At 43.9% G+C, this 22,218-nt stretch overlaps 1 protein-coding gene across 1 annotated transcript in view; it reads left to right on the forward strand.

The window, feature by feature from the left end:
- The window catches only part of LOC124605364 (huntingtin), a 511,164-nt gene that overhangs the window by 289,210 nt on the left and 199,736 nt on the right, over window positions 1–22,218 (forward strand). The window contains exons 32-33 of the mRNA XM_047136992.1: window positions 2,454–2,698; window positions 4,868–5,020. Of these exons, the coding sequence (XP_046992948.1) occupies window positions 2,454–2,698; window positions 4,868–5,020 (398 nt within the window). The remainder of the gene's footprint in view (window positions 1–2,453; window positions 2,699–4,867; window positions 5,021–22,218) is intronic.

The following is a 22,218-nucleotide window of genomic DNA, read 5'->3' on the forward strand; positions in this document are numbered from 1 at the left end:
CAATAGATTTTACATAACCTCGCCTCTCCTATTAAAAATATGAACCACTTTCTCAACTCTTAATGAATCCAACCACGTGGATCCCGATTCACCACTGTTGATGCCACTTCCCTAAACACCAACATCCAACATGCCACTGACCTTGCTACTATCAAATGTTACCTTTCCCAATGTCTTTCTAACTCTAAACCCACCATCTTCTTTTTTTTTTAATACGTTTATCTGATTACATCCTCACACAAAACTACTTGTCCTTTGAGGGGAAGATATATAAACAAATTTTTGGTGTGGCCATGGGCATCCATGTGGCATTGTCCTACCGCAATGTGTTTGTTGGCCGTCTAGAGGAAAGTTTCCTAGACTCTCAGAACCCCAAACCCTTTCTCTGGTTCAGGTTAATTTATGATATGTCTGTCATCTGCACCAAGGGCCAAGACACCGTCCTCATTCCCCTACTGCTTCAACACTTTCTCTCCCATTTGCTTCATCTGGTTCTCCTCAGCCCAACATGCCACCTTTCTGGAAGTTGACCTCTACTTTCTGATGACTGTATCTATACTTCTGTTAATATCATACTCACTAACCATCAACAGTACTATCATTTTGAAAGCTGTCTTCTTTTGAACACCAAAGTGTTGCTGCCATATAGTCCGGTCACGCATGGATGGTATGTCTGCAGTGATGAGAACCTCATGCCAGAAAACTGAAGGTCTCGCTAAGGCTTTTACAGGCAGGCACTATCCTCCAAACCTAGTCTGTAAACAGATTTCCTGCACCGTATCCTCAGTATCTCTAGTCCTCCCACCATCTTCAAGAATGAACAGCAAAGGAATACCCAGCTCATCATCTAATATCTGCCCAGACTGAAGTAACTTAACCATGTCCTTTGCGAGGCTTTGAATATCAGTCATTGTGCACAGAAAAGAGGGTCAACTTACCCACAATTATTTTCCTCTCTCGTAAAGTGATATTCTGCCGCTGTCATCCAATTTACATCTCTTTATCACACCCACTCCCAAACCTATTAGTATACAGGTCATATCCCTGTGGAAGGGACTGGTGCAAGACCTGCCGGATAGTTGGCCATTATGGGTATTGGTGACATGAAACATATGCTGCCTTTGTCAGTGCTTGTGTTATTTTGGGCCATATTGAGTTCAGATACAGGAAATTTACTACTTCACTTTACCAAATGACCAAATCATTAACATTTTTGAATAAAATTCTTTGGGTTATTAGGCCATGTCATTGTGTAACAGTAAAAAGGCAAAAGTGATGGTCAGATTGTTTTTGCAGTAATTGTTTTCAGTGTGATAAAACTGCTGTGTGTTGGTGGTCTTTCATATATACCATCCTGTTTCAGTTATCATTTAATAGTCTATGTCACTACTGCGTAATGTCACTTGACAGTCCAAAGTCAAGATCTCTGTAGCAAGGTTGTATGAGGGGGTGCCCAAAAAAACCGGAATAATATTGCTGTGGGCGGAGCTTGTATAGTGTGCATCTCTGCCTCTATGCGTGTATAGTGCAACTCATTGCCAGTTCAGTGCCGCCTGTGTTGTTGACCTGGCTTGTTCTGTTCATATGGAGTAATTGTTTTTGGTAGCTCTGTTTTGTTCTTGTTCCATTTTTTTATGATGCCAGACTTAAGTGAGCAACGTGTAGCTGTGGAATTTTGTTTTCCACCCAGTAAAAATGCTGCTGAAACTGTTTTAATGTTGAAAATAGTTTACCAAGATGATGCTATGGGAAAAGTTCAAGTGTGCGAGTGCTTTGCATGATTTAAAAATGACGACATGTCGATTAATGATAAACCTGTCCAGTACATCCATCAGCTGCCTGAATCATTCAGGCTTTGTTCCCCCAGATCAGACCATCAATCAAACCTTTAATGTAGAAGTTTTAAGAAGACTGCACAACAATGTTTTTCAAAAGCAACCCTATTTGTGGCAGACAGGAGACCGGTTCTTTCACTGCAACTATGCAATTACACACACAGCCATCTCTGTTGTACAGTTTTTGGCTATAAATGGCATGGTTCCGCTGCCCCATGCACCATACTCACCTTACCTGGTTCTGTGCGACTTTTCTTATTTCCGTGCATGAAAGTGGGCATGAAAGGACACTGATTTGACAACATTGAAGAAGTCAAGAAATAAATGAGGGAGGAGCTGTCAGCCATTTCTAAAGATGATTACAAAAAATATTTCAAACAGTGGAAGCACCATTGGGACAAATGTATTAGTTGGAACGGAGTGTATTTTAAAGGGGATAATACTGTTCTGTAAACAATTTGAAAATATATATATCTTTTGAAAAATAATTCTGGTTTTTCTGGGTACCTCCTTGTAATTCAGTTTCCTAGTGGTTTGACCTCGGCTGTACGTAACAGTTGTTACTGCTGAAGTTGTAGCAGTTCCTTTGTTTGCTTCACTGTTTTTCGTTATTCTCAGCCAAGCCAAGTGTCGCGGCTCTTGCACTGCCTGGAGGGAGTGCACCCTTCACAGAGTGGTCCGCTACTGCAGCTGCTGGCGACGAAGCTGCTGTCCCTGCCACAGCTCGCACTGGCGAGGCAGGCTGCATCACTGGCTGCCCGCCGTGCCGAAGTGCTGCTGGCTCTGGGCCGGGAGCAGGCACAAGCACAGCTGGCGGCGGAGGAGCTGCAGGCGCTGCTGGCGGAGCTGCAGCACCATCGCAGGTGGGCTTTACTTTGCACGGATCATTGTTTTACGATTACGTGTCAGGACTAGCTCACATTTGTAAGCAGTCTTCCTCTTACCCTGACTGCATTTTCCTGGGTTGAAGTTTGCCATCTGCTTTACCGATGACAAAGTCTGTGTAATCATTCCTTTCCATTCTGTTATTACACCCAGATATTTGTGTTTTCCGGTTGTGAATCGTTGACATTGTAATTACAGTATACTACTTTTCTGCTTTGATAGAAGTGTACAGTTTTACATTTGTGGATGTTTAAAACAAGTTACCTCTCTTTGCACTTTGTTAAAATTTGATCAAGATATGATGGAATATTTGTGAAGCTTTTTCCTGTACTTCCTGATAGATAAGGACATCATCTAGAAAGACCCTGAGGTTACAATGCATATGGTCTGCTAGGTCATTCACTTACAGCATGAACAACAACGGCCCACACACTTCTCATGGACAAACTTGCAGTTACTTCTACTTCTGTTGATGACTCTCCATCGAAGATAACTAACATGACATGTCCTACTTTCCAGGAATTCCACGAAATCCTTAAACCTGTTACAAGTTGTAAAACAGTAGTACCGTTTGACGTACCACATTACATCTGAACTAAGAATACACTGCCAAGAAGGGGGAGGGATTAAAACATCTTAAAAAATGATTCTATTTTGATCCAGTGAAGTGGGATGGTAGATCTACTGATAATGGCTTAAGTGCCACCTGCCAACAGCTGGCATGGTGGCCTAACTATTAGAGTGCTATGTATGTCTGCGATTTAAAATGGAATGCCCATGGTCCTAAGGCTCAATGTGGCGCAGATGTTAAGAGCAACCAGGCACCGTGTCATGCGCTTGTGATACCTACAATCCATTTATCAAATTTATCTGCTGCACTGTACCTATAAAGATGAGGGCTCTGGTAGATGGCGCAACAGGTGCCGTGCTATGTGCACAAGTCATGTGCCCACCGCAGGTGTCTCCAGGGACTGGCCTGCGCAGGTGCCAGTGGCAGAAAATACTAAGTGTAGTGCATCAGCGACCTGGTGCTGCGGTACTTGTCCAAGTATTATGTATAGGGTTATAGCAGTGCTGAATTCAATTAAAATAAGAGGAAGAAATGGGAAACATATTGATTGAGGATTGCTACACTAAATGTGAAGATGCTGGATAAGAAAGGAAAGTTAAAAAAGATGAAGAGAGAAATGGAGAGACATAATATCAGTCTTTTAAGGTAAGTGAGGTTCAGTAGGAAGGAGAAGATGAATTTGGATTGGTGAAATACAAGGTATTTTACAAAGAATCAGAAAGGAAGGAAAATGGAGTTGGAGTTATATGCAGGAAGCATTAGACAAAATACAGTAATGGTTATTCCAGTTAGTGACAGAGTATTAGAGGTGAAACTGAAGGGTAACTCTGTGGCTACATCAATCATTCAAGTTTATGTGCCAATATCAGCCGCAAGTAAAGAGGAAGTGGACAAAATATATGAGTTGAGTGAGGAAGTCTACAAAGAAAACTGGGAAGGGCAAGGAAGAAATTAAATGATGGGTGGCTTGAATAGTACAGCGGAAAGTGAAGAAGAAACAATGCAGCTGGAGACCATGGCCTGTGAAAGACCAGCGAGAGGGGAGAAAAACTGATAGCCTTCTGTGAACAACTTGATTTCTGGATTGTTGTAATGGGAGAAACAAGAATGACATTAAGCAGTGTAATGATTGTTACTGCAGTATAAAGATTATTTTCCTAGGATAGGGCTCTTCTTGATGAAATTTACAGAACTGGTTGAATTAATGAATTTTGTACCTCTTAGTGTTGTTTTTTCTTTGTCTTTACTGGCAGACACTGTAAAACTAAAAAACATTCAGTTTCAGATTTCTTAATTTACGTGCAGCAATGCTTCCAGTTCTCCTTTTATCATCAATGATTTAAGGCTTCTCTATCTATGCTCACTAGTTATTAGTGTTGTGTATTCAATACTATTATTATTATTATTATTATTATTATTATATTACTAATACTACATTTAGTAGTGAGTATGAGATAACATATGCTTTGATTCTGCTCACTGTTTCTGCAGTGCATCTCAATATAAGTGTTAATAAATTGTTTTTAATTTTGTATATCTGGAGCCAAAATTTCATAAAAATATTCTTTGTTAACAGGCATAGTGGTCTCATAAGTGTGTTAAACAAGTTGGCTTCTGAGTGCTACAATTTACAGTCATCTGAATTTGATTCTGGAACAGACATTGTCCCATCAAGTATTCGTAGCATTGTTGTTGACAAGAACTGGTTTCTGGCTCAAGTTAAAAACAGGTATGCCTCATATAGTTCATTAGTTAGATATTTTGTGTCCACATCAAAAAAATTTTGTGAGTTTGTCAGTTGCATAATGGCTGCACATATTTATAAAAAATATAATTGTATGTCTCTGTGTCACTTACAGGTTTGTGGCTAAATAGTTGTTTGTATTTAATAATCGATCTATGATACAGAAGGTACTGTTGAAAACAGTGTGGCAAATTGTCTGAAAAACATGGGAAATAGGGATTTCTCAGATAAGTTAAATTTTTGGGACAAGTCGAGGAAATCTCAAAGGATTCTGAAATACTCAGAGAATTGTGACAGAGCCTATTAAGAGTTGAACTGTTCATTGACGGAAATGTACTGAGTCATTTTGTGCCAAATCACTCTGAGATTCTGCTTTTGAAACAATTGGTTGTGGAGTCAGGTAAAGAAGAGTGAAAATGAGCATTGAAATGTTGCACTAATTATTTCCTTGATCGCAGCTAACTCCAGCGCACTCCCCGACTCTGGGGGGATCTCTGTTGTTTTCCATATGTTCCTGGGCTCAAGGTCCATTATAGGTAATGGAGTGTGATGAAATGTAACGTGTGCATGAGAATTTGTTACAAAACTGTGAATTGCCATTCACTCAGAAGTGAAGGTGGGTTTTTTTCTATTCCATAAAAAGTTTAAACGTGGATCCATATTTGAAAATTCATATATTGTAGATCAACTATGGTTATTCAGGCTTCAGTACTTTTTGTTTACCAAGTTCAGTCCAAACATTTTCACAGTTTCATGGTTCTAGTTAATAATGACCACAGTGTGAAGAATATCTGGTTTAAAACATGATATGTCATTGCTATCAGAGTCAATCGATATTAAATTCCAGTGGCAGTGGTTCAAAGTGTGTTCCTGCAATTACTTCTCATGTACTTGAGGTTATCACATTATGACATGATATAGTGTGGAGTGGTTTTAGACAGTGGTAACTAAGTAATATACAGGGGAAGTAAGAATGCTGGTTGTACATTGAGTGCTGAAGTTTTTATATAATAGATTTCATATCCTGCCCATTAATCTCAATTTTGTGAACATGTAAGATATTTTTTGCTGTCCTACTCTCCTTAATGATTTCTGTTCAAGATATCAGGTTAAACTGTGAACAATTTGTGTTGACTGTGTATCATATTTTGGTGGTGTCCTGTAATGTTGCTTGGTACTGCTTGGTTCACACTGTTATTACACTAACAAAAATTACTATGCAAGGTGCTACCCTTAATATCCAAGAACATCATTGTTAAAGTCAGAAAACTACACTTACATCCTAATGTCCACTGTCACCTCGGCATATATGCAATAATCCCAGCATTGTTCTCAGCATTCCTGGAAGAACACAAGAGGAAGGGTATTCAGAACCAGTTACGATTCCAGTTGGATGTTTTCAGTCGAGTCAAAACATTGCCTGTTCAAAGTGATTTTCGTCCTCTGTAACCGGTAGAAGTCTCACAGGGCTAGGTCTGGTGGGTAGCGAGGGTAGTGGACTGTGGCCAGGAATTTCTTCATAATGAGCAAGGTGTGTGCAGATGCATTGTCATGGTGCACCAAACAGTCTTTCTTTTTCCACAGCTCTGGCCGTTTGCACCAAATATTTTCCATCAGCCACCTCAAAACTTCACAGTGAAACTGCATGTTGACACTGTGACCAGGTGGAAGAAAATCCTTATGCACTATTCCCCAAATGTTGAAAAAAAGATCAGTATTAACTTCAAGTTGTTGCAAATTCATGTAGCTTTTTTAGGAAGAAGATGACATTTTCCATTGTGATGATTGCTGCTTCGTTTTAGGATCATAACTACAGACCCAAGATTTATCATCTGTTATGACTCTGGATAAGAATTTTAGAACTCTCAAACTCTTTGTTGCAGATTAGTGCATGTCTGAATCTTGAGGTTTTTTTGGTCAATGCTGAGAAGGTGTGGGACAGACTTTGCTGCAGTTCATCTCATGTTGAGTTCATCAGCTAGAAGTCATTGACATGTACCGTACAATAGCCGAAGTTTTTTACAAACTTCATGAATTTTCTGCATTCAGTCCTCATGAATCACATCATGCACTTTCAGAATCATTTCTGGTGGTGTGCTAATTGATGGTTGACCAGAATATTTGTCATCTTACACAGATTCATGACCTTCCTCAAAGCACTTGAACCATACAGGCATTCTTGCTTGACTCAGTGCACTCTCACTCCACTTCAAGGAACCATCCAGGCATTTATCGTGATCATTGTAGAAGAAACCATGAAAAGCCTACATCTGGGTATTAGGATGATGGATGTGAACACTGGTTCTACCGAATGCAGGGCCATTGCCTTAACCATTGTACCACCTCGCTCAGTGACAGGGATGGACTAACATTTACGTATGTTCTCTGCAAGCCACATTATGGTATGGGGTGAAGTGTGCTTCTGATACTACCACTGTTTCACACCTTTCCTGCTCTAGTTTTGAATGGTGTATGTGCAGAACAACTAACTGTAGCAAGCCTCCCTAGGAGCAGTAATTTTGTGAGTTTCTCATCTTGGTGCATTTGCTACAAGTATCTGGGAGGACTACACTATCTGATCAAAAGTATCCAGACACCTGTTAGTGGACATTAATATGGGGTGTGTCCATCATTCACCTTTATGATGGCTTGAACACTGCTGAGCCCTTTCAGTGAGTAGTCTGAATGTCTGTGGAGGAATGGCAGCCCATTCTTCCTCAATAGCTGAAACATGAGAACGTAGTGCTGTGGGATGCCAAGGTCCGGAGTGAAGGTGACGTTCTAACACATCCCACAGTTTTTCCATCGTGTTCAGGTTGGAACTCTTGGAGGGCCGGTCTATATTAGGGATGATATTGCCCAAAACCATTGCCTCACATCTGCTGCTTTATGACAGCACTCTGATACAAACAATTATCGTCTCCGAACTGTTTCTCAACTGTACACAGCACACATAGTGTTTTCTTAAATGCAATAAGGGGACTACACCCTAACCATGAAAACACCACCATATCATAACACCACCTCCTCTGTACTTCACAGTTGACACTAAACATGACAGCAGGTAGTGTTCTCCAAACAGCTGCCCATCCCAAATCCTTACATCAGATTGCCACAGGGTGTAGCACAATTCATCACTCCAAATCACTTGTTTCCAGCCATCCAGTGGCCAGTGGTGTCACTCTTTACACCACCTCAAACATTACTTAGTACTGACTACAGAACTATATGGCTTATGAGGAACTGCTCAACCACTGTGCACCTTTGTTTTTAACTCCCTATGAACAGTCAGTAAGGTATCTGGACTGCTGGTAGCACTGTGGAACTAACAGGTGATTCATTTTGCTGTTCAATTTGATTTTTTTTTATATACTACATATTACATATTCCTGACATATTGCCCGTGTAACAATGATCAATACAGTACTGAAATAGTTTACAATATCTGCTCAAAAAATTCCGGAACTTTGTCCACAAAATGTTTCTGTGTTTACCTTTTACTCACGGTGCATGGTATCCTTACAACAAGTTTTTCAACTTTGGAAATAAAAAGAAAAGTCTGCAGGGGCCAGGTTTGGAGGGTAAGGGGCAGCACAGTGATTTCGTTTCTTGTGCAATAGCTATGCACCAACAGGGATGAATGTGCAGGTGCATTATCATGATGCAAGAGCCACAAATTGTCTCGCCACATTTCAGGCCTTTTCCATCTCACATTTTCTTGAAGGCACTGCAACACATTCCTGTGGCACAAAATCATCATGAACTAATCCTTTTCGGTCAAAGAAAACAATCAGCATGGCTTTGACATTTGACCTGATGTGATGAGCTTTTTTTGGTCGTGGAGAATCTTTCTTGGCCCATTGTGAGGATTAACCTTAGCCTCAACATCAAAACCATAGACTCGTGTCTCATCATCAGCTATGATTCTCTTAAGGAACATCTCATTCTCATTTGCATGATCCGAAAGCTCTTCACAGATTGCGATGTGAAGGTCTTTTTGGTCTTGACTCATGAGCAGTGGCACGAACTTCGGGGGCAACACAGTTCACTCCAAGATGCTGTGTCAGGATTTCATGACATGATCCACCTGAAATGCTACATTCTTCTTCAATATTTCGGACAGTAAGTCTTTGATCGGCATGCACAATATTGTCGACGTTCCTGATACGAGCGTGGTTGGTAGACGTTGAAGGGCGTCCTGAATGAGGGTCATCTTTATCTTCCATTCTGCCATTTTTAAACTGTGTGAACTGTTCGTAACACCAAGTACGGCTTAAGCACTCATCACCGTAGGCTTCCTGCATTGTTTGGTGCCTCTCCGTAAATGTTTTCTTGAGTTTCATGAAAAATTTAATGCACATTTATTGCTCCTCTAACTCTGCCATCTCAAAATTTTCAGACTAACATTCTACTCGATAGTGCACTGAACACTAACTAACAGACATACAACAATGAAACTTTCAGCAGTTACGCATTAAATGCAGGCGTATGGAGTAATACATTCGTTTCAGAATTATTTGAATAGACTTCGTGTGTTTGTGTCTACAGTTGTAATTTATTTATTTTGGCTTCTGGTTTCAGCGCACAGTAGCATCCTCGGGCCACCTGACACACATTCACCACACTTGCTCCTTAAGCAGGTGTGTCAAATACAGTTCTTTTGTAGCCATACTCCATAATGCTTGACATTTGTGTCCACCAGTATGTGAGGTCTGTTTGGACCTGGTTTAACTGTGCTTGTAGCTTCACATTTCGACCTCACAATCACATCACCCCCAGTCGACCTGTGCAGTCTTGCTACTGAGGTGGCCTCCCACGGCTAGTCCACTTATGAAGCCACTGAGATCTCTTGACTTACACATTATGCTGTTGCTGCTTCTTTGCTGACAACTCAGTACTCTCTGCCTCCTTTTATACTAGCTAGTGGTCAGTTCCTCATTAAAGGGGGGGGGGGGGGGAGATGAAAGAGTGTCCTGACACTTTGGACCAGATAGTTTATGTAGCCCAATTCTTCTGTCTCAAAATTTTAACAGTAAGCTTTTCTTTGATGTACAACACCTATCTTGTAACATGTATCACTGGAGGTTTTTGCTTATTATTGGATCTTCTGTATCTCCTCTATTAATTCTACATGGTAAAGGTCCAAGATGGATGAGCGGTACTGAAGAATCTTCCTTATAAGTGTTTTGTTGGCCACTTATTTTGAGGATGAATACATTTTCTTTGGATTCTTCCACTGAATCTCAGCCTAGCATTTGATTTTCTTACAACTTATTGTTTTGTGTTCATTCCATTTTAGGTCTAAGCACTTTCTGCCAAACTCTTAAATGTTAATTGCAGAGTAATCATATTGAAGTGTATGTAAGTCATTCTAGTGAGTTAATCCTAGGTATTTTGTGGTTGTTACAGTTCTTAGTGATGTACTACAGATAGTGTAATCAGATAGTGATGGACCTCTCTGAGTGTTTATGTACAGTACATTACATTTTTTTTGCATTCAGGAACTACCAGTCTCTGCACCAAGTGTTGGCCCACTGCCGGCCTTTTTACATTACAGTACAGTTTTCTGGCATTACAACTTTCCTCTACGCACGAACAACAACGCTAGCCACTAGATCATTTATAAATACTGTAAACAGTAATGACAATAAGGGTACTACCAAACTGTCGTTTACATCTGCCGATTATATACTTTGTCCTTCAGACACAGTAATAAATAATAAATAAAGACCATTAAACATGCCATGTCGAATTCTTTTTCCCTGAAAGTCCTGAATCCAGTGGCAGATCTGATCTATATTAGGAATGGGCTATATGAATTGTCTGCTGAAATTCAAAGAACATGGCATCAGTCTGATCTCTGTTGCCTTTGGCACTTGTGATCTCACGGGGGAATCTTTGGTAAGGAGGGGATTAGCATCTTGACTGTAGGAAGAAAGGCGGCAGACAAGTGGCCAGAGATGCTGGGTGGCCAAGGCAGGAACTCTTTCCACGGGAATCCAGTAGCCAGCCTCAGTGCGGGGACCCTTAAGGAACAGTAGTGTTGCATTTATGAAGCTTTGGAAAAAGATAAAAGTTTGGTTCCTCAGTGGGAAAAGGGAGGTATTAAGATGACAAGAATTTGGGATGGATGGTTTTGTATCTGTGTAAGCACAAAAATGCCCTGAAACTGTATTGTTGGGGTGAATGTCACTACTCTAGTTGATGGTTGTTTCTGGACCTGGAAGCCAGGGAGGTGGACCCTAGAAGAGGAAAAACTCGACAGCCTGTTCACTTTACTGCTTAGAGAATGGCATGGAGAAAAGCACAAAATGCAACAAGCACAAATGATCAAAAACAGTTATCACGTAGAACTGATAAATGAGAAATCCAGACTTGTGTTAGTCAACCTCAGCATAAGAACTGACTGGTGCAGCCTATCGCCACTGGCAGGTAGACACCTGGATCAGCAGTTCTGCTCGTACAATGCTCCACACACGTGCATTCGTGATAGCTTTCCGCACTACTCTGCTGTGAGGCCCAATATAGCTCATCTGCATCCACACGAATGTCTGCTGGTGGGGGTATGAAATCCCTCCCCCATGAAAAGACCACATAGGTGCTGCAAATGACCTAGTTTCTGCCGTGATCTCTGTCACAAAACCAGAAAGGGTGCGAGAGTCCCTGCCAGTAGGTCTCCCACTGAAGTAGGCCACTATGACTTGGCTGACTCCACCAGAATAGCAGAAGATTGTGCAGGCAGGGAGAATGGCAGGTCTGTTTGCACTGGCTGGGGCGAGGGCTCGTACAGGGTGAATGGAGAAAGGGGGTTGCAGTTTCCAGTTCTACGGGCTTAGCATCGGGGGTCGCAGGAGCAGTCTTCATTGGTGCCCCATTCTGCAGGTGAAACTAGGACACTGGATGGTGCACTGGATGTGACAGTGCACTTACACACTGTCACAGTTGGGGGCCTCCTACTGGGAAAACGCTGTGACTGACCCCTCCACCCGACTGGTGCAGAGACTGTGGCGTCGTTTGTAGAATGGGTGGCGGACTCGACTGATTTGAATGACAAGTCAGCTGCTTCTGATTGACATCCACCACAGACAAATGCCAATTTCCGTGGTCCACCAAAACACCTGGCAGCCATCCCTGCTGCCAACCGAAACACCGGTCTCAAATGGCCACCCTGAGAGGAAAGTACAGTAGGCCTCAACACTCCAGGGCATGCAACATGGAATGTAATAAATGCGAGAAGCCCCTACTCCTGCACATGTGCAAACGTACTGCTGGACTGTATCTGCCGACTGTTGTCACCCGATACATAACTAGAAAGCTAAACAGTGTATTGTGACAAGATGAGACAGACACAGTCTTCTGTGTCTCAGTCTTTAATGTTTGTGGGAATCACTCTTCCCCTGAATTAGAAACTGGATGAAACAGGGCAGTAGTCAGTTGCTCGTTATTTTTGCGAATGCAAAGATCCTCAAACTCTCCGATACAAATTGCCGACAATTTTCAGATATGAGAGTCAAGGGCAAGCCCTCAATAGTAAAAACAACTGACAGTGTGCAAGTAGTTGCTGTCAGTGTCTTGGAAGACAGTTTAACTACAAATGGGAAACTGCACAATGCATCCACCATAACAACCACACGATTCCCAGAAAAGGACCTACAAGGTTGGTGTACACCTTGTCCAAAGGTTGCTCCGGGACTGCTTGAGCAGAAAATTGATGTGGCAGTGCAGCCTGGTTCTGTTCACAGGCCACACAAGTCCACACAAGATGTTCATTTTCACTCTTGATTGCCAGTTTCTAGAAATGTCCCCGTGGCAGAACTGTCATTCAGGACGTATCTCGTACCCCAGTGCAATGCTTGCTGGAGCTGGAATATACGAGGACGCAGCAATGGAAGGATGATGACTTGAGAGCTTCACTCATGCATGGCAAGGAAATGGACCCTTGGACATGGTTGAGCTGATCATGCAATAGGGAAAACGTACACCATACTGAATCCACTTCTAAAGGAGCACGCCCGGGCCATCCCATCTGGACTGCTTGGATGACTTTCCAGAAAAACAGGTCGGTGGCCTTTATCTCCTGTGCTATCAAAGAAAAATTCAGCAACATCTGCTGCAAGGTATCGACCGATGCGAGAAAGAGAGCCAACTGTTGTTCAAACTCTGGGTCGTGTCCCGGCAGCGACCACAATGGTGCATTTGCTATAGTGTGTTAGGCAGTGGACTGGCAATGAATGTCACAGCAATAATTATTGGGAAAGAGTGCCCATCTCTGCAATCAGTGGACAGTCCAGACCTATCTGGTAGCTTAGAACAAGGACTGAGAAATCAGTGGCTTGTGGTCAGTGATGAGTAGGACTTTTCTCCATTTTCCACCTGCAAATGGTTATTTTGCAGTGCTGAAACTGATTTCAATGTGCAAACGATGGGATGCTTGATGGCACCTTGGTTACAATGCGACAGGAATGTACCAGTGCTATAGTGGGAGGCATTTGTGGGCAAGGTTAATGGCTTACACGATGTAAAAGAAGTCCATACGGACAGAGCACAAAACGCTGCTTGAGGGATAAAAAAGCCCTCTGAAAGCCCACAGACCACACATAATTGATGCCTTTTTGGTGAAGCCAGTTATGAGGGTTACAGCTATATGTGGGGGGATTAACTTAGCATTACAAGAAGTCTTTGCCAAAAAGGCAAAGAGTCCAGTCAGGTCCTTGGGTGCTGGCAGGTTGGCGATGGATGGCTTCGACATGCTCATCCATAGGTGAGGCTGTCTTTGCTAAGCACATGTCCCAAAACATGTGGCACTGGGGAAAAAACTACATTTTTCCAACTTGCAAATAATGCAGTTCTCCAGGATGTGTTGGAAAACCACCTGCAGAGGCCCAGATTCTGTTGGCTCTCTGTTATATGCATGGAACGTCTGATCATTTTCACTGTTTGGTGAGTGGCGTACTGCATCTGGAAATAACTCTCTGTAGTGTCAATAAAAATCCATCCATTGTTGCATTGTGGAGTATAGTTCAATTCTTTTATCTTGGCAGCTCGCACATGCCCGCCCAGACGTGGGAGATTGCTGCGTTGCCAGTTGCACACGACGCACACACCAAGAGAAGCAGCACCATAGTGTAGTATAGTTCACAGACTTACGTTTGGAGGGGGGGGGGGGGGTGCGCAGTTCATGAAGTAAAGCCACCATGGCCGCATTAACCCTTTGGCTTTAAAGTAAAGCCAAATGTGCCCGGTATGAATAAAACTTTTATTACAGTCGCGAAAGATGAAATATTTCTCAATATTACATATGACATCTATCTAATACTTAAATGGGATATTGTTATACACCCCCCCGCCCCCCATGAACCATGGACCTTGCTGTTGGTGGGGAGGCTTGCGTGCCTCAGCGATACAGATAGCCGTACCGTAGGTGCAACCACAATGGAGGGGTTTCTGTTGAGAGGCTGGACAAATGTGTGGTTCCTGAAGAGGGGCAGCAGCCTTTTCAGTTGTTGCAGGGGCAACAGTCTGGATGATTGGCTGATCTGGCCTTGTAACACAACCAGAACGGCCTTGCTGTGCTGGTACTGCGAACGGCTGAAAGCAAGGGGAAACTACGGCCGTAATTTTTCCCGAGGGCATGCGGCTTTACTGTATGGTTAAATGATGATGGTGTCCTCTTGGGTAAAACATTCCAGAGGTAAAATAGTCCCCCATTCGGATCTCCGGGTGGGGACTACTCAAGAGGATGTCGTTATTAGGAGGCAAAAAAAAACAGGCGTTCTACGGATCGGAGCATGGAATATCAGATCCCTTAATTGGGCAGGTAGGTTAGAAAATTTAAAAAGGGAAATGGATAGGTTGAAGTTAGATATAGTGGGAATTAGTGAAGTTCGGTGGCAGGTGACTACAGGGCTATAAACACAAAATTAAATAGGGGTAATGCAGGAGTAGGTTTAATAATCAATAGGAAAATAAGAATGTGGGTAAGCTACTACAAACAGCATAGTGAACGCATTATTGTGGCCAAGGTAGATACGAAGCCCACGCCTACCACAGTAGTTACAAGTTTATAGGTCTTGGAGGAGCAGTTGAACAGAATGGATAGTGTCTTGAAAGGAGGATATAAGATGGGTAGATAACATAAATAATGAGGAAGTATTGATTAGGATTGGGGAGAAGAGAAGTTTGTGGCACAACTTGACTAGAAGAAGGGATCGGTTGGTAGGACATGTTCTGAGGCATCAAGGGATCACCAGTTTAGTATTGGAGGGCAGCGTGGAGGGTAAAAATCGTAGAGGGAGACAAAGAGATGAATACACTAAGCAGATTCAGAAGTATGTAGGTTGCAGTAGGTACCGGGAGATGACGAAGCTTACACGGGATAGAGTAGCATGGAGAGCTACATCAAACCAATCTCAGGACTGAAGACCACAACAACAACAACATTGTTATACAGTAAATTTTATATGAAATTTAGGTATCTTGTCCGAATTTCATTCTCAACATTGTGGAAACTAAAATCGACCATATGAAAAGTATACGCTATGGACTTTTACCTCTACAAACTCTTCAGAATTTCGTGCAATGGTTTACTACATTTAATGCTGCACAGTAACTGCTTTGAACATCGAAACAAAATTAAATCATTTATGGGGGGTAGGTATCAGTCAAGAAGATGTGTAAAAATCAAATTTTTGGTCCAAATAGTTTTTGTTAAATCAATTTTTTGGTCCAAGTAGTTTTTGTTAAATCAAATGATAAGTGTATCAAAGCAGTCGGAACACCATGTGTCTGCACAGGCGAGCAGTGCAGTGATGACAAAATCGCGCACAGCGCGGAATGCGGGGAGCACGTCTCTGTACCAGCGAAAGGGTTAATGAAGAGACAAAGCACTAGAAATTTCAAAAAATTACATTCAAATGAATAAAATTCACGAAGTAAGACACTTCAATATTGTTTTTAAACAAAGATAATATTAAGCACTGCACAAGGTTTGAACTGATAACCTTTTGCTTAGCAGCCCAACACCCTAACCTTTACGCTAACGCAGCTCGTCAGTCAATAAAACTCCTTGAGGACTCTAAAATATCACGCAAAATACTGATCAACACTGTTGGTATGACTATGAATTACTCACGCTTTGTCAAAGTACAATAGGAAATAAACAATTACCGCTGTTCTTTATTGCGAAAAAGCGGTTCGTGAGATTGATACAAACACCTTTGCTTGCTCTCACATGAATTAGGAGGCTTATTGCTTGTTTGATTTAATTAATTAATAGAATATAAAGCAATTGGTATAAGGAATGCTTTTTCCAAACTTTCCATAAAAGAAAGTCTGCTATCAAGACATTGCTTTTGTTCTATTACTTTATTTATGACTGAACGTTTCTAAAACGGAAGACACTTGCCCGTGCTCTGCACTGCAGTCAAGCTCTGGCAACATTGTTCTCTGTTCATTGGCTGACTGTGTTTAGTGACGTCAGATGCGCAGAACGAACCTTAACTCGGCTGCCGTCATAAATGACGTGCACTATAGCTCTCTGTGAATGGCTGTAGTCACAGCTTAGGTGAACAGTACAATGTTGCATTTAGTTGTGGTACTGCCTACTTTGATGTACAACAGCCCTGCAAAATCAATGCTGTTGACTTTTAAAAGGTCTGTGTGGTGTTACCCTGTCAGCTGGCAGCGGAGCTTCTATTTCTTGAACAGTCACACCAGTGGAGGAAGCGATAAATAAGCTTCTTTACAGCACGATGGGTGTGTAGCACCCAGGAGAAAGAACGAAGCTAACCTCAAGACAATGCAAATAGTATGTACGACTAGAAGCCTCATGAAGTAGTGCTTTTTGACCAGGATAAGTGGATGTCATTCTTTAATAGCTAATTTGATATAATGCAGACAACAATCTGGATTCAAAAGGTTCTCATCCAAAAAAGAGTAGTCTCTGTGTTGTGACTCGCCAATCATTCAAAGCGCTGCCGCGCAATTACGCGCGTCTTCTACGTGCGGCGCTGTCTGCCAGCCATGCAGCAGCTGCGCCACCTAAGCGGCCAGCCGAGCAGCGGCCGCTAGACTGGGACTCAGTGCTCATTCGAATGCTAACGAGTATACATGTCTTACTTGTCAACTTACTCTGTGACTTATATGTGTTGTGTCGTTCCGATATATATGTGTTAAACTTGAAGTTCTAACAATTGGCGACGAGGATGGGATTTTTCCTTTTCACCGTTGACTCACAGGGTTCCATGGCTACTGTCGAGCAACTATTGCAAAATCTCCTTGAACAGCAAACGCTTCTAACAGCGGCGATTCGCGATTTTGTTGCGGCGTCAAATGCGGGGCGTTTCTCGTCGTTGGTTGTACCTCCTTTTCCTCCTTACGACGAGATGGCGGAATACTGGTCTGATTATGAAAAATGTCTTCGACAGCACTTCTTGGCATTTCATGTCACGGACGAACAACCATGTATGTCTCTTTCCTTTCCTGGATTTCACCTCAAATGTATCGGTTGTTGTCACAATTGGCTCCTTTGAAAGATCCTGCGTCTTTGTCCTTTGCTGAAATGTGCTCACTTCTGTCTGTCTAGTTTCAATAGCAAACGCATGTGGTAGCCTCTCGTGTTGTCAAAAAGAACCACATCAATCCTATCGCGCTTGGGCTGCTGAACTTCACGGCGTCAGTCCAAAGTGTCAATTTGTTACTGACGTTCACAAAGAATCCTATGCCGATTCCATGGTACGGGATGCTATTATCCGGTCGGCGCCTGACAAAGAAGTTCGGCAATGTGCCCTTCAGTTGGTGAATCCGACTGTAGATGTAGTTCTTTCCATTGCGCAGTCTTTTGAAATTTCTCGCGCCGCTGGGTCACAAGTAGAAGCGTGGTGTGATGTCGGGGAAATACAACCTCTGTGCGCTGTTGACGATGCGTGCGGCGCGTCCCCGCCGGCCGATGTGGCCGCAGTGCGCTCCCACGCGCAGCCTCGGCCTAGCCGTAAACAACCCGCTAAAAAAACTGCAGCAAAACCCCCGGCAACTTCCTTCATGTCCGCGGTGTTTTACGAAACATTCACGCGAGGATTGTCCCCAACTTTGGGCTGTGTGTCGCAATTGCAAATAGAAAGGTCATGTGTCTTCCATTTGCAAATCCGACCGCATACATGATGTTCATGAACATGACACTGATTCTGATTCTGTGTTGTCTGTCAATTGCACTTCCTCCCTTTCAGTGAAGTTATTGCTCACTGTCCAAATCCTTGGTCAAGATGTTCGCATGCAAGCTGATACCGGTTCTGCTGCCACTATAATTAATTCTCAGACGTATCTTCAGTTGGGTTCTCCACTCCTTTCGCCTGTCACTCGGCAATTACGGACGTACAATAAACCGAAGATTTCTCTCTTGGGACAGTTTAATTCTGAGGTATCTTACAAATTCATCGTTCGCACTGTTCCCATATTTGTGGTCGACCAGAGCAACGCAGAAAATCTTTTTTGTTTCGATGCCTTTCGCGTTTTTGGGTTCTCCATAGATGACTCTGTCAATATTGTCTCTGATGCTGTTCCTTATGCTCAATTGGATTCCTTGTCGACGACATTTTCATCCATTTTTTCTCCTGGGTTAGGCCGTGCAAACGACTTTGAACCTCATATCACACTCAAACCCACTGCTCGGCCTAAGTTTTTTCGGGCTCGGCCCATTCCTGTGGCCCTTCGTGATCGGGTAAAACGGGAGTTGGATCGTCTCACTACTTCAGGGGTCTTGCTTCCTGTCACTTCCAGTGAGTGGTCCTCTCCTGTCGTTGTCGTTGCTAAGCCAAATGGTGATATTCGTCTCTGTGGCGATTTCAAAGCCACTGTAAATGCTCAATGCCTCATCGACGCTTACCCTATGCCCCGTCCTGAAGAACTGTTCACCAAACTTGCTGGAGGCCAGTATTTTTCTAAAATTGACCTGTCAGAAGCTTATCATCAACTTCCTCTCGACGCTGCTTCCCGGCAGTTTCTGCTCCTTAACACGCCTTTCGGCCTCTATCAATACCAACGCTTGCCATTCGGGGTTGCTAGCGCCCCTGCTCTCTTTCAGCGATTCTTGGAACAATTATTGCTCCCTGTCCCTGGGTGTATCAATTACATGGACGACATTGTTGTCACTGGCTCCACCACTGAAGAACATCTTCAAAATCTCCGCACACTTTTTCATGTCTTACAGACTGCTGGTCTTAAGTGTAATCTTCAGAAATCACAATTTTTTTCAGGCATCTATCACGTACTTGGGATTTCAACTCTCTCGGGATGGTATTCGTCCTCTTCAACAAACTGTCGCTGCGATCGATGCCCTTCCTCGCCCTACATCTGTTAAGAAACTGCAGGCCTTCTTGGGGAAAATAGCATACTATCACAAGTTTTTACTGTCTGCGGCTTCGGTGGCTTAGCCGTTGCATCGCCTGTTGCATAAAAACGTGCCTTTTCACTGGTCCGCGTCATGTGAAGTGGCTTTCCAGAAATTGAAGACTATGCTGAAACAGGCCCCGTGCTTGGCTACTTATCGACCTGGCCAACATCTTGTTCTTGCCACAGACGCCTCTCAATATGGGGTCAGTGCAGTCCTTGCGCACCGTTTTTCTGATGGTTCGGAACAATCCATTGCTTATGCCTCCAAAACACTCACGGATGCCCAACAAAAGTATTCTCAAATTGAGAAAGAAGCTTTGGCCATTATTTGTGCTCTTCATAAGTTTGGTGTTTTTCTCTATGGCTCAAAATTTCATCTTGTTACGGATCACAAACCACTTGTTTCCTTGTTTCATCCATCAACGTCACTTCCCAACAAGGCTGCACACCGCCTCCAGGGTTGGGCTCTTTACTTGTCTCGTTTCAATTATGAGATTCATTTCCGGCCAACGGCTCAACGTGCCAATGCTGATGCTCTGTATCACCTTCCCATGGGTCCTGATCAAGCATTCGATAGGGACGAACGTCTGTGTTTCCACCTGGATGTTGCCGAGCAGCGGGTTGTGGACGGGTTCCCCATCACTGGGGACAGGCTGGCAGCTGCTACGGGTTCTGACCCTACCCTCTCCCGGGTTTTACGCTGTATTCAGAAGGGTTGGCCAGATCGCCCATCCGCTAAGACTTCTGATCCGTTGCGGAACTACTACACTTTGTGCTACCGCCTCACGGCTAGGGATGGTGTTATCCTCCTCTCCACTGACAATGCTTCGCCGCGTGTTGTGGTACCTGCGTATTTGCGTGCTTCGGTCTTGCGTCTCCTTCACCAAGAGCACTGGGGTGTGTCTCACACAAAATCTCTGGCACGCCGTCATGTGTATTGGCCTGGCATCGACTCTGAAATAGCACACATGGTCGCTGACTGCGGCCCTTGTGCGTCACAGGCCACTGCCCCGAAGTCATCTTTGTCACCGTGGCCTTCACCTGAGCAGACCTGGGAGCGCATTCATGCTGACTTTGCGGGACCCTTTTTAGGTACTTATTGGCTCCACGTAATTCACGCCTACTCTAACTTTTCTTTCATTGTCCGTTGCACGTCACCTACCACCGCGGCAACCACCAGTGCTCTCTCCCGCGTTTTTTCTTTGGAAGGCCTCCCCTCTACTCTTGTTACTGATAATGCTCCGCAATTTGCCTCTTCTGAATTTGCGGATTTTTGTGCTCGTCACGGCGTTACGCATGTCACGGGCCCGCCATTCCATCCACAACCCAACGGTGAGGCTGAACGACTGGTCCGCACATTTAAGCCTCAGACGCGGTAACTTCCGACTTCTTCTGCTGCTGATGACGTGCTTCTCCAGTTTCTGGTGTCTTACCGTTTCACCCCCATGGGGGACCACAGCCCGGCTGAGCTCTAACATGGCCGACAGCCCTGCACGCTACTTCATCTTCTGCGGCCTTCCACCTCCCGGCCGCGGGTGCCTTCACTTGGCTGATTCACCGCCGACGACCTCGTCTGGGTATGGGGATATGGGAGGCGGCCAAAATGGAGCCCGGGCCGCATCTTAAGACACCGTGGCAGACGCCTGTATGAAATCCAGACGGACACGGGTGTTGCAGTTCGTCATTCGGACCAGCTTCGGCCTCGTGTGCCAGCAACGCCTGTTCCGAATGCCGCCACACCACATTTGGCTCTACTTGACTCTCGGGATCTTGGCATCTCTCAATACTGACAACGCAGCCCTCTCACCGTCATCGCGATGCCAGCACCAGAACGGACGCCACCAGGAGACGTGCCCATGCAGGAACCGGAGGACCATCCTCTGTCAGAGCAAATCTACTCGCCTCCTCCTCCAACGGACGCCGACACATCGCCCATGTCTCCTGTCATATCAACTGGACTTGCCGCAATGGGCCGATTGGTGCATGGGGCCCCAGCTGATTCGACCCCTACGTGTCCTGTCATCTCGACCCATTATCATCGGGGACACTTCCGTCCATACGGGAAGCCTCCTCCTCGAGACTTTACGGCTAGTCAAACAACGCCTATGGACGTTCGCCATCTCCAGGACACCTCCATCAAGACCAGTGCAACAATTTCAAATGGGGGAAAAGTGTTGTGACTCGCTGATCATTCAAAGTGCCGCCACGCAATTACTCGCGTCTTCTACGTGCGGCGCTGTCTGCCAGCCATGCAGCAGCTGCGCCACCTAAGCGGCCAGCCGAGCAGCGGCCGCTAGACTGGGACTCAGTGCTCATTCGAATGCTAACGAGTACACATGTCTTACTTGTCAACTTACTCTGTGACTTATATGTGTTGTGTCGTTCCGAAATATGTGTGTTAAACTTGAAGTTCTAGCACTCTGTATTTTCTGTCCTTTGGGTACGGTAGTGGCAAGTTTCTCTTGAGTGCCTTGATTTCATTAAGAAAACGTTGCTCTTGTACAGTCTTGGGCCAGTGATGTCAAGTTGCTTCCATTTCTTTTGGCGTGAATTCACTGTGCAAATTTGTCCTGTCAATAAATTTCCTTTTCAGTTGGAGAATGTGGGCAGTGACTCACAGCAGATTCCTGTAGGAACTAAATCTTTCGCTCTATCTGTCAAAGAAACAATGAAAATATTCAGTTATTGATACCCCCACAACGACCCCATTAAGTTTTATTTACATTCCCTCCGCAAACATACCCTCACAACACCCCCACAACGACCCCATTAAGTTTTATTTACATTCCCTCCGTAAA

The sequence above is a fragment of the Schistocerca americana genome, chromosome 3 (genome assembly GCF_021461395.2).
Source record: "Schistocerca americana isolate TAMUIC-IGC-003095 chromosome 3, iqSchAmer2.1, whole genome shotgun sequence".
Classification (NCBI taxonomy): Eukaryota; Metazoa; Arthropoda; class Insecta; order Orthoptera; family Acrididae; genus Schistocerca; species Schistocerca americana.